This window comes from Nematolebias whitei, chromosome 4 (assembly GCF_014905685.2).
Source record: "Nematolebias whitei isolate Nwh7 chromosome 4, NemWhi1, whole genome shotgun sequence".
Lineage (NCBI taxonomy): Eukaryota > Metazoa > Chordata > Actinopteri > Cyprinodontiformes > Rivulidae > Nematolebias > Nematolebias whitei.
This window is the reverse complement of record NC_056501.1, coordinates 30,642,602-30,658,371: the sequence shown is the minus strand read 5'-3', so window position 1 is coordinate 30,658,371 and position 15,770 is coordinate 30,642,602. Positions and strand designations below refer to the sequence as shown.

Sequence of the window (15,770 nt, the reverse complement as noted above, 5' to 3'; positions counted from 1 at the left end):
AAAAAGCTTAAATCATGTCATCTGGACCAGTTTCTTTAAGTGAGAAACGTTTAAAAAAAATTACATATTTTTATATTTTTCCTGGGCAGCACGGTGGCGCAACTGGTAGAGCTGCTGCCTCTCAGTGAGCAGGTCCCTTGTTCAAACCCCGGTCCAGGGGCCTTTCTGGGTGGAGTTTGTATGTTCTCTCTGTGCATGCGTGGGTTTTCTCTGGGTACTCCAGTTTCCTCCCACAGACCAAAAACATGCATGTTAGGCTGATTGGTAACTCTAAATTGTCCCTAGTTGTGAGTGAGAGAGTGAACAGTTGTTTGTCTCGTTTGTCTCTATGTGTCCCTGTGATGGACTTGCGACCTGTCCAGGGTGTACCTCCTTTATGTACCATGCTGTAATAAGTACACAAGTATGCAACTACAGCATTGGAATGTGAAAAGTGGTTGAAAAACATTTTTAGATGTTCAGATTATAAATCAAACTTTTCAATGCATGTTAAAATTCCAGGTCCTGGTGAGTGCTAAGTTTGGTCCTGGGTTCAATGCCTTGGTTTGGACCTGAGGTCTTTCTGTGTGGAGTTTGCATGTTCTCTTCGTGTTTGCATGGGTTTTCTCAGAGTACTCCAGTTTCCTATCACAGTCATGAAACAACAACAACAAAACATACTTTAGCCTGTCTTCAGGACCAGGCCTGTCTTGCAAACATGATCTGTGATCTTATCAGGATTTGTCTGGTTAAGTAAAGGTTAATAAATAAATACAATAAATTCCAGTTTGGGCTCTCTGGCACTCACTACATTAATCTGGGGTAAATAGAGACTGATTTTTCCTCTCCAAGAGCGAGGTGGTGCCCAAACAATGAAGTTATTTGCATAATACATGCATATCTTATGAGCTTAACTCATAACTGATAATTAATAATATATTTACACCCCATATTGCTCTACATATTTTGGTGCCCCATGTGAGGCCTGTGTAAAAGAAAGTGCTTACTGTCAGTGTGTTACAGAGATCAGAGTCAGAGATTCTTTATTGTCATTCGCACCTCATGTGGTACATGTGGTGGAGCGAAATTATGTACACAGGGTCCCAGCTACATCTGACAATAAAATGTAAAAGAAAAACAATGATAACATCTAAGATATGAACTAAGAAAAACATCAACTAAATATACACTAAACACTAATAGCATAAAAACATTACGTTGAACATCAGCACAAACCTGAACACGAGTCTGTGTAAACCGATGAGCACGCATGAACACATCAACATTGAAACAGATCAGCAGTAACATGAAACTGATCAGCAGATGAAGGTCCACCTCAGGAGGGGTGTTCCTAACTTTTGGCTGTGTTTTTTTGTTTTTATAAAGGCCTATTAAATAAATCTATAGTCCCTTTCACTGCCTTAAAAGTTTTCCTTTTAAAAGAGAAAATAAGACAAATGTATTATCTTAAAGAAAGATGACTTAAAACACACATTTTCATGAATAAACATTCAAATATGGAATACAACAGAAATTACATCTTTGAATTAATAACATGCAATGTTTCACCAAAAGGTGTCGCTATAAATCTCATGAAAAGGAATGCCATTAAACAAAGGGTTCTTATGGTTCTTATCTTCATGGGAACCATTCTGAGAGAAGTACTCCTTTTCGATAAAGGAAGATATCAATGTAACAAGTTCGGATGTTTCAAAAACTTTGAGGTCAGTTGAACCAAAACTCTCATTAAAACGATCTGTCCATTTCATGGGAAATGAGTTCATATTTGCTGTGAGGTTAACACAGTGACATGTTTTTTTTTTTATAACTTTAGGTCCTCTAAGAAGTATGTGAGCAAAGCTGATTTTTTATAAAGCAATGTCTATTTATTCCAAAGGGAATAGATTAATCTTATTTTAACAGTTTCAAACACAAAACACAGGAATAACGTTTGTTTGGGATGAGGTGAATTCTTTTTTTCGTTTGTTTAAGCTGAGGTGAACTGTTTCTGAGGTGGTGTTCCCCTATAGTTGTATAAATATGGATATAGTTTTAAGAAACTGAACTCTTTGGGCTAAATTCAGTTTATGTTTAATCAGAGAATTTCAGGAATAAATTGAGCTTTTAACTAAATTCAGCATTGAAATTACATTCATTGCTCAATAAGTTTTATGTATGATGTTGCTGTTAATTGATACAATAAATGTTTTTTGTAACAACAATTTCTACTGCTGCTTCTGTTGGCCAATGCTTACAAAAAACAAGTTATGATGTTCTGCAAAATGATTTTTTGTTTTGTGTTTTATCGTTTTTTCTGTTTCCCAATGAAGGCAATAGTCAGGTGTCTGATCTCAAAGCAAGCCAGTCATTTAGAATTCCAGGCGTCTGTGCGAACGAGTCCCATGCTGTCAGAGCAGTTGCACGTCACACTGTTTTATACGCTTGTAGGCTCTGCTCCTCATTAAAGTACACAGAAGATCCCAAGATGAGCTGTGTGACAAAAAGGGACTCCACTTCTGTCTTTACAGCAAAAAATAAAACAACAAATAAGAATACATGACAGCTGTCTCACACACCCATCCTCCATCGTACAGCACAAATGCCGGTCGTCATCTCAGAACATTGTTGTCTAATTGGGAGTCCTCAACGTCTCGGCTCAGAACTACACGTCCATGTCCCAGCTGCCGTTAGCACCAGAGACAACAGATTTGTTTTAGATTCTTGGAGACCAGGGGTGTCCAAACATTTTCATATGTGGGCCAAAACTATCAAGATGAAACAACTTGTGGGCCACAAAAATGTGAATTTAACTCTATACGTGAACAATATTTTAGAGAAAAGACAGAAGTTTATTAATTTTGGTGGAGAAATAGTTTTAAATTGTTATAGATCCAAAACATTAAAAGCCTCAAACAATAATTTATATTTTTATTTAAAAAAATTTTTATTTATATGAGTTGTTGGGTCTGTATTTGTTGTTTTCTTGTGTTTGAAAAGTTCATTTTAGTCTGTTATCAGCAACAAAAGTGTAATTTGATTAAATGTCTTTGTAAAAGGGGGTCGATCAGTCTTTTGGACCATGGACGACCCACAAGACTGATTGAAGTTCTGAAAAATCATCCAGATGTCAGTTGCTACAACAGATTCATAGAAGATTTGATAAAGTTGATCAACTCGTATGTAGATGATACCTCATTATATTCATTTAAAAATGAGCAGTTTCCTTTTTGAATATTTTATCAGCTGCAACATTTAGCCAAGTTTTATGACTCTTTATCCAAAGTCTCCTTTTTAGTAGAAATCAGTAAACATTTTTAGTGCTTTGTACCATGAAGTGAAAATAAAAAAGATTATAGCCAAAGGTTTGTATTTTGCTTAATATTGCTCATTTTGAGAAGACTGTTTTTCATCTGTTTTGCTGTTAAACTCAAACTTTATATAAAAAAGGATCACCAGCAAATTTGCAGAAAGTCTGCATCGACCTCTAAGACCTGCTGGACAAAATTATGTCATTCTTAAACTGCAGCTGTGGGCCACACAAAATCACTCCAAGGGCCACAAATGGCCCTCGAGCCACAATTTGGACACCGGTTCCTTCAACAAATACAGAGGATGACTCACAGGAGGGTTTGAGGTGTATAAATATGAACAAAAATTGGCCGGGGTATCAGTAACATGTGACACTTTAATCAAATGAGGCGATTAAGATTACAATATTGGATTCACAGCAAACTTCTCAACCCTTGATGCACTGGGAGGCCACTGGGGTTGGTTTTATGTGAGACACTCGTCTGTGTGAGGAGATTGGAAGACAGGTTGCTTATTTTTCTTCCACAGACATCTCTCTCTCTTCCATCCCTGCTGCCCCATGTGTGCATCCTCTCAGCCATTACAAAGCAACACAAATGCACAGGCAATAGAAACAATCTCCATTTCTATCCCGCTGCACACGCCATCACTCGGCGTGGGGAGCCATTTTGGCTGATCTCCATTGATTGCTGTGGGCCATTCCCAATCCCCGGCTCTTTGTAGAAAAAAGAAAAAAGTACAAGCTTTCTCATTCATCAAACCAACACCTGGCAACGTCTAGCCCAAGAGAACTTTCCTCTTATTTTCTTTTACCTTAGTTTTTTTTTTTTTTCTCTTTCTCTCTCTTTCTTCTTTCTTATCTCTTTAACAAATAACAGTCATGTCCCAAGCAGCCAAGAGGGACTGGTGATCTCCTGTTTGTCTTCTGAAACAAACACAGCACAAAGAAATTATTTTGAACATGCAAGCTTTGTGGAAGTCAGTCTTCGCAGATTTAACTCGGCGACTTACACAGTGGCTACACAATCAAATACAACACCCCAGAGCCTCGCTGACACCAGCCATGGGGCCTAAAATGGCAGCTTAGCTTCCAGCCCTCTTCAGCCTCTCATCACCCTAACACTTTCACCCCCAACTGAGACGTTCTGTTCTGGGTTCTTGTATTCCCTCAATCGAAGGAAAAATGTAGAGAACAATGACTATATAGACAGAAATGGTGAAAAACAAATCAAAAATAAAAACTCAGACTTATTTTTCCTTCACCAGACATATCTTATATAAATCTGAGCATTTTGAGGCATTGCAGCTTTGAACACAATCAGTTCAATTTTTCTATTTTTTTTTGCTGCTGTTTTTTATTACATATTTATGTTTATAAGTCCATGGAGTGATGGCTTTGGATGTGCAGCATTGAATAATACATTAAATGCATCTGCTCAAGCTCTGTCTCTTGTTAGCTGTCGTGTGTGTCTGTGTGTGTGTGTGCACAGCATGTGTAGAAGAACAAATTTCACAATGCAATCACACAAGTGAGCAAACTCCTCCTGTAATCCATTGGACTAATGATGAGGAAAACCAAAGCCAGGTACATGCTGTTAAAAACACAAAAATATATGTTATGTGTTAAAGGATTATTTGCTTTTGTTGCAGTTGGGCTTTTTATTTTAGAGTTTAGTCATTAGGCTACATGGCTGCAATGAAGTCTGATAGGGGTTGTGTGGCTAAGCAGCTCTAAAATATAGTAATTCTCACTTTCAAGGTCAGAATAGCCCAAAGGGTCTGTGAAGAATAGGTGTGAAGAGGAATTACACCAGGATAATTACCCTACACAAGCAAATGTTTTACACTGTTCTGCTCTAAAATAATGCCACAACACACTTATTGGGCTGACTGGATTAGAACCCACAAACACAAAAAGCATAAATGATAATAAATCCATTTGGATAGGACATATGTGTGTGTGTCTGTGTGCATTGTGGTAAATATTTATTTGTTTATTGGTTTTAAGACACATAGTCAAAAATGTGTGTAATGACAATAAGCAAAAGCAATAATTTACAATGTACAGTAGTCCCTCGTTTTTTTGTGGTTTGACTTTAGCGGATTCTCTCTTTTTCAACGATCGTCAACTTTAATATTTCTCACGTGATTGGGACGGTACGGAATAAAAAGTTGACAAAAAAAATACTTAGGACAGGCGCCACCATTTTGTAGTTTTCTTTCACTAAGCCTACATTGTTAATGCCAGTCAAAAGAACTACACTACCCAGAAGCCAACAGTGCTTCCAACAGCTGCTTTCTGTCGAAATGGAAGGAAAGTTTTGCAACGCAAAGTCAGAAGTAATGATCTATTAAAGTCACAGAACTGGCAAGAAACTAACAAATAATTCTGAAACTCAATTATCCACGCGCACATCCACCTGGACGGGCGGTGGGCTTCGTTGCTGCAGGGTCGGTCTGCAGAACCGAAACCGAGCCGGAACAAAGCTGCAGGTCTACAGAGTTGGTGAGTAAATTTTTGCAGTACTGTACAGCACATTTACGTTTGTTGTTAAAATTATGTAGGTTTAACAGTTTAGAACATTACAAGAGTGTGGGAAGGGTTTATAAAACCTTAAAATATTTATAGATACTAAAATAAATATGGCGTTCCAACTTTGCGGTTTTCCAGTTTCCTCCCACAGAACATAACCCTATGATAATCGAGGGACTACTGTAATTGGTTTAGGCTTCAAAAATGTTAGAATTTCATATTTTTGTCTCAGAAAAGAACAGATAAATAGAGAAAGATGTTGTTTTTTATAAGAAGAAACTAAGGGTACCAATAAGGAGTAATTCAAATGACTTGAAACTATGTTCTTAGTATAATAATCTTTTAATTTCTTGTTGTAGATGTTGGACTCAGTTTGGATGCATGCAGAATCTGACCAATTCAATTCAGTTTACTTATATAGTGCCATATCACAACAAAGTTGTCTCAGGGCACTTTACAAGAACATTCACAGACAATCCAATTAGTAAAGTTCTGTAAAGAAGCCAGCAGACTCATTGAATCGTCACTACTGACCAGAGTGAAGTCAATATTAATAGAAATGCTGATGTCTTTAATGAACTCTAACCTTATATTGCTTTTTGTGTGTGCTATTTAAACACAGTTTTCTAAAACTTTAAACTGACGTCAGTTTTTCATTACACAGTTATTTATATGAAATAACTGTATAATTTCCACTGCAGTCCTGGGAACCTGGCAGGAATATCATTATATTTCTGCTGGAAAAAAATGTGTAATGCAAAATAGATAGTTTTACAAAGATCTATAAAAAAAATTGTGACATATTTAAGACTGGAACACTAAGATGGCAGCAATTCACTTTATTCATGGCTCCACTCTAACTAGCAGTTACAATTTGTATTCCTCCAAACTGAGTCCAATCCAAGAGAAATTTAAGTAGGAAAGTAATTGTATATACATTATCTACAAACCTTTTTTCAAAAGAGCTGAACCATCCCTATAAAACACTTTAGGTCTTCCCTGGTTAAAGGATAAAATTAAAACCTTGGAAAAAAAATGATTTATTGCACTGATGCCCAAATTAAACTCAGTAGTAATCGCTTTCTAGATAAAAAACTAATTTAATTCAGTCTGCACAGGTAGTGAGTTCACATACAAACACCCACACACACAACCTGAACACTGCAGATAGCAAGTGTTGACACAGTGTGTGCCGAGCACAACAGCCGTACCCTCGGTTCCTTTGGTGAATGATTTCAGAGCTTCTCAAATAATGAACCTGTAACGTTTTGTTGTCAAACAGAAACATTCTTGGATGTCTTCAAACCAACAAAATGAAGTCTACCACAACAACAGTTTTACAGGGTAAAGCATTTTGTTATGCTTGAATGGTGGGTTCATATACACCATTGGTATGTGAGAACCCAATGATGCAGGCAGGCACAGGGAACTCGCAGGGTAAAATAAGAAAGATATTTAATAATAAAATAATAAGTTGACGAGGCAGTGATACTCACAAAGAGAGCGATGAGCAAAGAGCCACGGAGGGAGACAGAATCCAAAGCCATGTAGGACAATATGCAGACACAGGGAACATAGCAGACTTAAATACAAATGCTAACAAAAAGACAATGACAAACACTTGGGGAAGGACAACAGATGGAGGCAGGAGCTGATTGTAAGAGGGAGAAACACTGAGGAGAGCAGGACAGATGACGCAAGAATCACAGAAACACACACATATCCTCTCACATTTAAGTAAAATAAAAAATATGTTGGCTGCACATTGACACACTTGGTTATCACTGTTGCCTCCCAATGAGAATGTACTATGTTCGACTACTGGCTGGGGCTTTTTGCCTGGAACTTCCATGTTTTACGATGAATACATGGGTTGTCTCTGCGTACTCTGTTTTGTTTTTCTCTCACAGTCCAAAAACAGGCATATTATGTTAACTGGCAACTATAAATTGTCACGGCTTGTAAAGTTAGCATGGATTCAAGATTCAAGGATTCAAGTTTCTTTATTTGTCATTCACACCACATGTGGTACATGTGATGGAACAAAATTGTGTACACAGGGTCCCAGTTACATCCAACAATAAAATGTAAAAGAAAAACAATAATAAGAGCTAAGATATGAACTAAGAAAAACGTTAACTAAAATTACACTAAGCACCAATAGCATAAAAACAATATGCTGAACAGCAACACGAACATGAGTCTGTGTGAGCAGATGAGTATGAATGAACACAGCAGCTTGAAATAAATCAGCAGTCACATGATGTTATTTCTCACAGTGATTATTCTTGTTAGAGATTCATGAGTCTAACAGCCTCAGGGTAGAAGCTGTTCCTCAGTCTAGTGGTTCTACACTTAATGCTCCCTAACATCCTTCCTGAGAAAAATGGGGTAAAAAGTGTGTGAGCTTGGTGAGTGGGGTCTTTCATGATGCAGGTGGCCCTCTTCCTGCATCTGGAGGTGTAGATGTCTGTGATGGTGGGATACTGACTCCAACAGACTTCTGTGCAGCCTTCACCACTGTCTGCAAAGCTTTTCTTTCTGCAGCTGTGAATGGTACAATGAATGGTACCTATGTGGCCCATTGACTGTCAACCTGTCTATGGAGTACATCCACTCTCATCCAATGACTATTGTGTCCCCAGCAGTCATTGGTACTAGGCACCAGTTTTCTGAGATTGTCAGTAGGGGAAGCAATTATAGAAAAATAATGGGTTTGGTCAGCAAGTTGGAATGCAAACAATCCTCCAGAACTAACATTATGCTGTAGAAAATTGTCTCACTACCAGACAAACCCAAGACCTTCATCTCTCTTTGTTCTACTTTAACAGAGCATGGTTTATTAATTCTTACACAATATATTTTGTGTGCTTTAAGGACAAATACAACCACAGCCATACACATTTCATTATAACCAACAAACACATGACATACCTGTAATTTCCACAAATTTGGAACCTCCCCTGGCCTGTTTGAACCTGTATTTGACATAAACCTAAGCACGTCTGATCAATGGGTGGAAATTCATATGTGTCCTTTATACATGCCCTAGAAGGTAGCATACTCAACCCCCACTGCCCCATCTGTGTCCTTATTGATCAGCTGCCCAGGCTTCCACACAGAGCCCAGTCCATTGATTAAGGCTGCCTCATAGATCTTCCCCAAGTGCTATTTTAACTGACCCCAAAGGCCTGCCTGCCTGCATCACTGTGACACCACAAATTGTCTTTTCCATGAGCACTAATTAGTTCTAATGCGAGGTTTACTATGAGGATGGACGCCGAACCATATGCCACTCAGTCACTCTCAAAAGCTGAGCATAAATTCGATTTAAAAAAATTCCATAATCTGATACGTTGCCCAGTGAGATGTTCTGCAGATAGGCCGAGAATCGCCAGAAGACAAGTCTCAACCACATGAAGGACATCAAAGAGAAAAGTAGATCGTATAGGAAGCGAGCCTGCAGGGGGCTCTGACATGAAGCGAGTGAATCAGTGACGTTCGTGTTATAAACCGAGTCTAAAGCAGATTATGGTAATGTGAAATCAAAATGAGGGGAGGGTTTGGGGGTGGGGGGAGCAGTGACTAATATTCTACATTTACAAACAGCATTCCCCTGCAAGCACTCACTGACAATGACAATACAAAAGGAAGTTGAGAAAACAAGCCATGGTGGAAGACAGAAAAACTAATGTTCACTTGTCTTATCTAACACAGTCTATGTCCCCTCATGCGCCTCTTTTTCACCTTTGCTCTACTTAAGACCCCCCCCCCACACACACACACACACACACACACACACACATGCCAGTGATTGTGTATTAGTGTGTTGGTGTTGGGTGAACTTGTGTCTGAGGAAGTGACTGCTCATAAGAGCCAGCTGATGAGTATCACCCTCATCCGGAGCACCATTCAGCCCTCGGCACAAGGGTTCATTCACCCTGTTGCATTTCCACCCTCATGGAACCCCCCACCCCGGCACCTCCCGCCCAAAGGACATTTTCCTGCACTCATACACTTACAGAGGTGAGCTGTCACTCATTCAGACATCCTACACAAAATGCTAAAATGCATAGACTCCTCCGCACATGCATGCTAAATAGAAAGCCAAGAATAGACTCTCTACTCCTTTTTTTTTTGCATCTGACTCATTATAAGCAAAGCCCAAAGCTCTTCCTCCCCCCCACCCACCCCCATCCCCACAAACACATTTATATAGCCTCCATGTCCAAATACTCTTTTAGAACAAGTGACACGCAGCAGGACAAGGTGTCAATTCCATTTTAGTCATCTCCCTCTGCTTTATGAATACTTCTGACATGCACATACCAAAACCCACAATCATAGCCGTGGACGGCAGTGATGTGTCTGACATCAGGAGGGGGGGGGGGGGGGGGGAGATGTCAAATCTGAGCAACACAGATCGACTGGATAGACAGGACAGGAAGGAATTTCAGCAGATTTATTTATTTATTTTGTATAGCTGCAAGCAACTGAGCCACTAAAACAAAAAATAGTGATAGTTCAAATCAGTGGAATGGAATTTCTGTGAAAAACTTTATGAATATTTTACATCTTACCTGTTGAAGATAGCTTTTTTTACAACCTCAGTTTGGATAAATAGAAGTTAATTCTGACTGGATAGACAAGCTAATTGATAAACTGAGTGGCGTTAAGATCAGAAGAATTGTGGCAGTCTTTAGTATCAAGAAAACCACAAATGCCGTGAGCCAAGTTTGATAAATGTTTACACTGCCACCATTTCCTTACAAGGTTACTTACATGAGCTTTTATTTCATGCACATTTAAATAGTGGCAGCAGCAGCCAGCTGTGTAATTTCCTGTGTAGCCGTGCACATCCAGAAGGATTTTCTGAATGTTTCTGCCAGAATTATAGTGTCAAGTAAAACTGACAGTATTGTAAATGTTTGTAAAATTGTGTTTGCATGAACCACTACAATATTTTGTAGGAGTTTCAGCTTTTCACTTGCAGCTCTCCTACACCAGAGGGCGCCAACAGATGCACACCTGAGGACCATTTTAACATTCTTAGAATGGGGCGGAGATGGGGTAGAGGTAGGGCAACCGACCTGGGACCCTAAAGTCCCAGCTTAGATCCCCAATCATTCCCACATGTCATGGTGTCTCTGAGCAGGACACCCAATCTCCAATTGTTCCCCGGGTGCCTACATAGCCACCCACTGTCACACCTGCGTATTCCAGGTGCAAAGGGTTAAATGCAGAAAACTAACTTCATCATTTTATGGGAACATATAATGACAACACATAGCACTTATCATATTCACTTGAGCTGCAGGAGTACTTAAGGCAGCTGATGACTGCTGTCCGACGCTGGTACATCATCTGCCAATCGGTAGTTGTGTTCCTGGCCTTTTTACTCCAAGTGTATAGTGAAGTCTACAGTAATCTGTCATACTCAGTGTTATGGCTTAAAAAAACAACTCAATTTGCACCCATCCTTTATCTATCTCTGTCTATTATTGCATTTGTTGTCTACTGTTGTCATCATTCTTTGATCGAATCAGGTCTCTCTTGTAAATGAGTCCCCGAGGCTCAGTGGGATTAACCTGCAAAAATAAAGGTTGAATGAATAGCTTGACTCCTGTGATCCTCCTGAGCCTCACTTCCTGGTTGTCTCCTTGTGATCTTTCCATCCATTCCTTGTCTTCCACCACTTCCCCATTGTTTGTATGAAACCTCTTCCTCACTCCTCGCCATTGGAACCTTTTGGGATTTGGCTTCTGTGGCAACTCTGCCTACTTACAGTAAGGACAAAGCTGAACATCAAAACCAGTCTTCAAGACGAAGCCTCCAACTAACGTTGTCCCTTACTCTGCAGGGTTCCAGTCCCGCCCTGCTGATCCGCCATACTGGATTTTGACTTTGTAAATAAACACTGTTAAACTTTCTCCCGGCCCTGAAGTCATCATTCTTGGTTGTATCTGGGTATATAATAATAATAATAATAATAATAATGAGAGCCAAATCTTACAGAATTTTAAAATTCACCTACATCTCAGTTAACAGAAAAACTTGACATGTATTTATTCAAACTAAACTCCATTCTAGATCATCCATAATTAGACCCTAACCCTGTTTATCATTTTTCAACTGGACCCCACTTCAAATGATCTGAACTTGTTTTTAAGTTCCTTTAAAATTGAATAATCCCAAACACCTTGTGTCAGAACATTTCTGGTCGACAGATTAGGATGTTTGTGCTGTAACGGCTGTTATTTAATATATTTCTGACTCATTTTTTAAATTTATTTTAAGAACAAATTTCTACCAGTAGAAGAAAAGAGAGCTTTAACAGTCTGTCATGCTGCTCTCACTCCTGAGGCTGAACGCTGTGACAAAGACATAAAAGCAGCCCACCTTTACCTACTCTGACTCTCTGCTGCTTCCGGTTAAATGCTTAATCCAGAGGGGAAATCCACCAGCATCCTGCTCCGTGCAGGGTCACACAGCACAGTTCTCTGCTGAGCAGAGGATCTTCTCATTAATGAGTGCATTTCATTACAGTCCCGCCTGCCTCTGGTCTAAATGGCTCTGGGATTGGGTGGCTGCCACAGATTGTACATGTTCAAACACATATTTAGGCAGAATGTAGTTCATTAAGCATGTGGTCTCAAGGAAATGTATCCCAGACAGGAGAACATTTCAGTGCATGCCTTCAAATCTGTAAGAAAAATGCTGCATATGTTTTGCTTTCTTTCAAACACTTCACAAAGCTCAACACTGACTCTTACAAAAATTGTTAAAATTACATCACCTGAAAAATAAAAAAGTGTGAAAACATCATTCTGTTTGTACTGTTTGTCTTTACACAACCGCATCAAAATTTTTCCACTTTCCTGCAATCACAAAATACATCTTTGTGTCTGGAAATGGATTGAAGACCTTAAAAAAGTAAAATAAAATTTTAATTCCAGAGAGGTTTCAAAGTGGAAATGTGGTCTTGGAGCATAGTAATGGAATGTCTGTCAGCGAGGTAATGTCTAAGACACGCACACATAGAGACACACACACATCGGAGTAGAGCGGCAGACACACTCAGTTGTCAGAAGGTATCTCCTGGAAGTGTGTGACTTCACAAAAGTGAGAGCATGCCGAGGAGAGACGGAATGAGGAAAGAAAAATTGAGGACGGAAAAACCTCAAGGGCGACAAAATGTCTTGTCTGAACACAAAAGGAGGGATAAATGCAGGTTAGCAGGGAAGAAGCTACGAATGACATGTTCTTTTGCAAAACTCTGACATGGTGCTATTGTTTGGATATAATGGCACACATTCCCACCCACAGATCAACACAGCTCGAAACAAGAATTCACGATTGTGACCATTTTTTATCGCCTGCTGCCATGAAATATGGGCGATCATGTAAAGGCCTTTATCTGCGTGTGCATTTGTCTGTCTGTTAGCAAAATATCTTAAGATCCAGTGGAGTTATTTTATCAAAACTCAGAAATTAATAATTGGATGCGCATCTCTGTTATCTTAGTTCAAGTTCAAGATTTTTTATTATCCCCAAGGAACGATTTGTTTCACAGTCACTAGTCACATACAAATACTACAGAAGACATTAAGACATTAAAATAACAATATATGAAATCATCATTGTTCATTGAGGAGCCTGATCGCTACAGGGATGAATGAGTGTTTCACTCTGTTCGTTCTACATCTGAGCAGATGATATCTGCATCCAGATGGAAGCAAACAACTCACCATGGAGTGGATGATCAGGATCTGCCAGAATCTTATCTTATGCAATCATCTTGATTCAACATGGCTGCCATAGCCAATCCACTTAAACAAACACACAAATGAATATCGCTGTCGGTTTTACAAATATTGAGCTGACTTTTCTTATGGTGGTAGCTGAGACTCAACCCAAACAAATATTCTGAGTGCCTAGGGATCGCTGGAAATCTTGCAATTTTTTATGTCACTGTGTCTGTTGCTTTCAAGAGTTTACCTAAATCAGCAAAACTGCTATCTTTCAACATGAAAAAATATATATCTTTGATTCAAATTTTGAAACATTTGGTTGTGGGCGAAATGTTTTTTTTTTTCAAAATAATGCCAAGCCATGAATAAGATCAAGGCAAACTGGATTTGTTTGCACTCAGACTGGACATTTTCAAAAGATCAGATGTGAGATGCAAGAAATTATTTTGAGTGAATTTAATCTGCAAGAAAAATGAAAAAAATCACTTTATTAGCCAATAAAGTGAAACTATTTGAAATCCTGGCTGTCTTATTTTATTCTGATGGTGTCAGAGCCCTGATCCGCTGCTCAGCCTCTTTGTTTTCTACCCCCACCATAATAATAATAATAACCTGGGGGAGGACTGGGATCCGTTTTAAAACCCACGTGTAAAAGCTGATGTTATAAGACAGCATAATGCTGGGGGGGGGGGGGGGGGTGTGCTTCTAACCCCCTTCTGGCTTGATGAGCGCAAATCACGCAGCGGTCACGCACGAGTCCCACGCAACAGTTAATGAGATAGCACTTGCAAGCATATGCGCGGTCAGTGCGTAAAAGTGGCGTATTTTTTTTTGTTTGTTTGTTTATTTGTTTGTTTGTTTGCTTTGATGATTGGATGAGAGCGCGGAACAATCAGCAGAGACTTACAGGCATATGTCATGGAGAAGCTGTTGCCCATTTTCACCATATCCACCTGCGGCACCAGTTTGGGGATGTCCTGGTGGTGCGACAGCGCGAAGCGGAACACCTCATATTCGTGCGAATCCGTGGGGAACAATCCTCCTGTTGAGCAAATAAAATAAAAAAAAGGGGGGGGTCAAGAGTTCATGTCAGACTCCGGACATAATAAAACCCCCACGCAAAACAGGAGTTTAAACGAGATAAAGTTGAAAAAGAGGAGTTTGCTCCCTCCTTGGAGAAATAACGGTTCGCTGCGTGCGCGCATCTCTCACCTATATTGATGTTACTTGGGAAACTTGAGCCCGAAGCCAAGCATATCCCCAGCAAACTGGTGTAGAGGATGGTGAAGCTTCGCTGCATATTTCCTGTTGCATTGGCGAAAGGGTAAAGAGCCGAAATCCACGCATAGGGCTTGTCCGTGTGTGTGAAGTGAAATCCCAGCACCTGCTGAAGCTCCAGCCTCCGGTTTAGAGCAGCCGTCGGACCCGCATCGATTCAACTGCGAGACAATTATCGCAATGGCGAAAGGAGGAGCGAAACCTGTCCTCCCTCCTCCGCTCCCTCTCTCTGCTGATGCTCTCTGCTGTCCTTGGTTGCAGCTGAACCAGACGAATGACTTCAGCAACAAGCGCACTGCAAAAAATACCGGCGGAGAAAAAAAAAAAAAAAAAAGGGAAAGAAAAGCAACAACAAAACTGTTGAGTCTTAAAGGGATAGTCTGGAGATTTTTCAAGTGCGTTGAGTATGGACAGAAAGGCTAAAGTTGCATTTATATCCTGCCAGAAGCAAAGAAATCTGCTCTTACAAACGTAGTTGCAAGACGTTCTTTTTCACATGAACATTTCATACCCTGCTGTAGCACATGGAGGCGTGGGTTGGAATCCCACTTCTGACACCATGTATTTTGTATTTGTCTTAATAAAGACAATTGGCACTGTTTCATGAGTTCAGGTCTGTTTATTGCAGGCTCGTAACATGTACAATGAATATACGTCACATCTGTTTATGCTTTGGCAAGCCCATGAGGACAATAATCATGACGATTTACAATTCAATATTGTACATACAACAGAACTCAAGGGCTCCAGTATGGATTTTGCTTCACTGGATCTTCAGTTTCGCTTCCCTGTACAGATTGTTGCTTTCCTTACTTTAATTATACAGACGTTTAGTATTTGCTATATTTGGCACAAAAAAGACCGGTAATGTTTTTGACAAACGTTGCGTGATGACTTGTGAACATGGGGAATGTCCTTTT

At 39.6% G+C, this 15,770-nt stretch overlaps 1 protein-coding gene across 1 annotated transcript in view; it reads right to left on the bottom strand.

Annotated features, from left to right (window-relative positions):
* LOC119408550 (glutamate receptor 1) overlaps nt 1-15,049 on the bottom strand; it is a gene marked incomplete at its 3' end in the record, with an annotated part of 73,105 nt that extends 58,056 nt beyond the window's left edge. Inside the window, 2 exon segments of the mRNA XM_037675394.1 lie at nt 14,480-14,614; nt 14,785-15,049. Of these exon segments, the coding sequence (XP_037531322.1) occupies nt 14,480-14,614; nt 14,785-14,872 (223 nt within the window).
* Nucleotides 15,050-15,770: the final 721 nt, after the last annotated feature.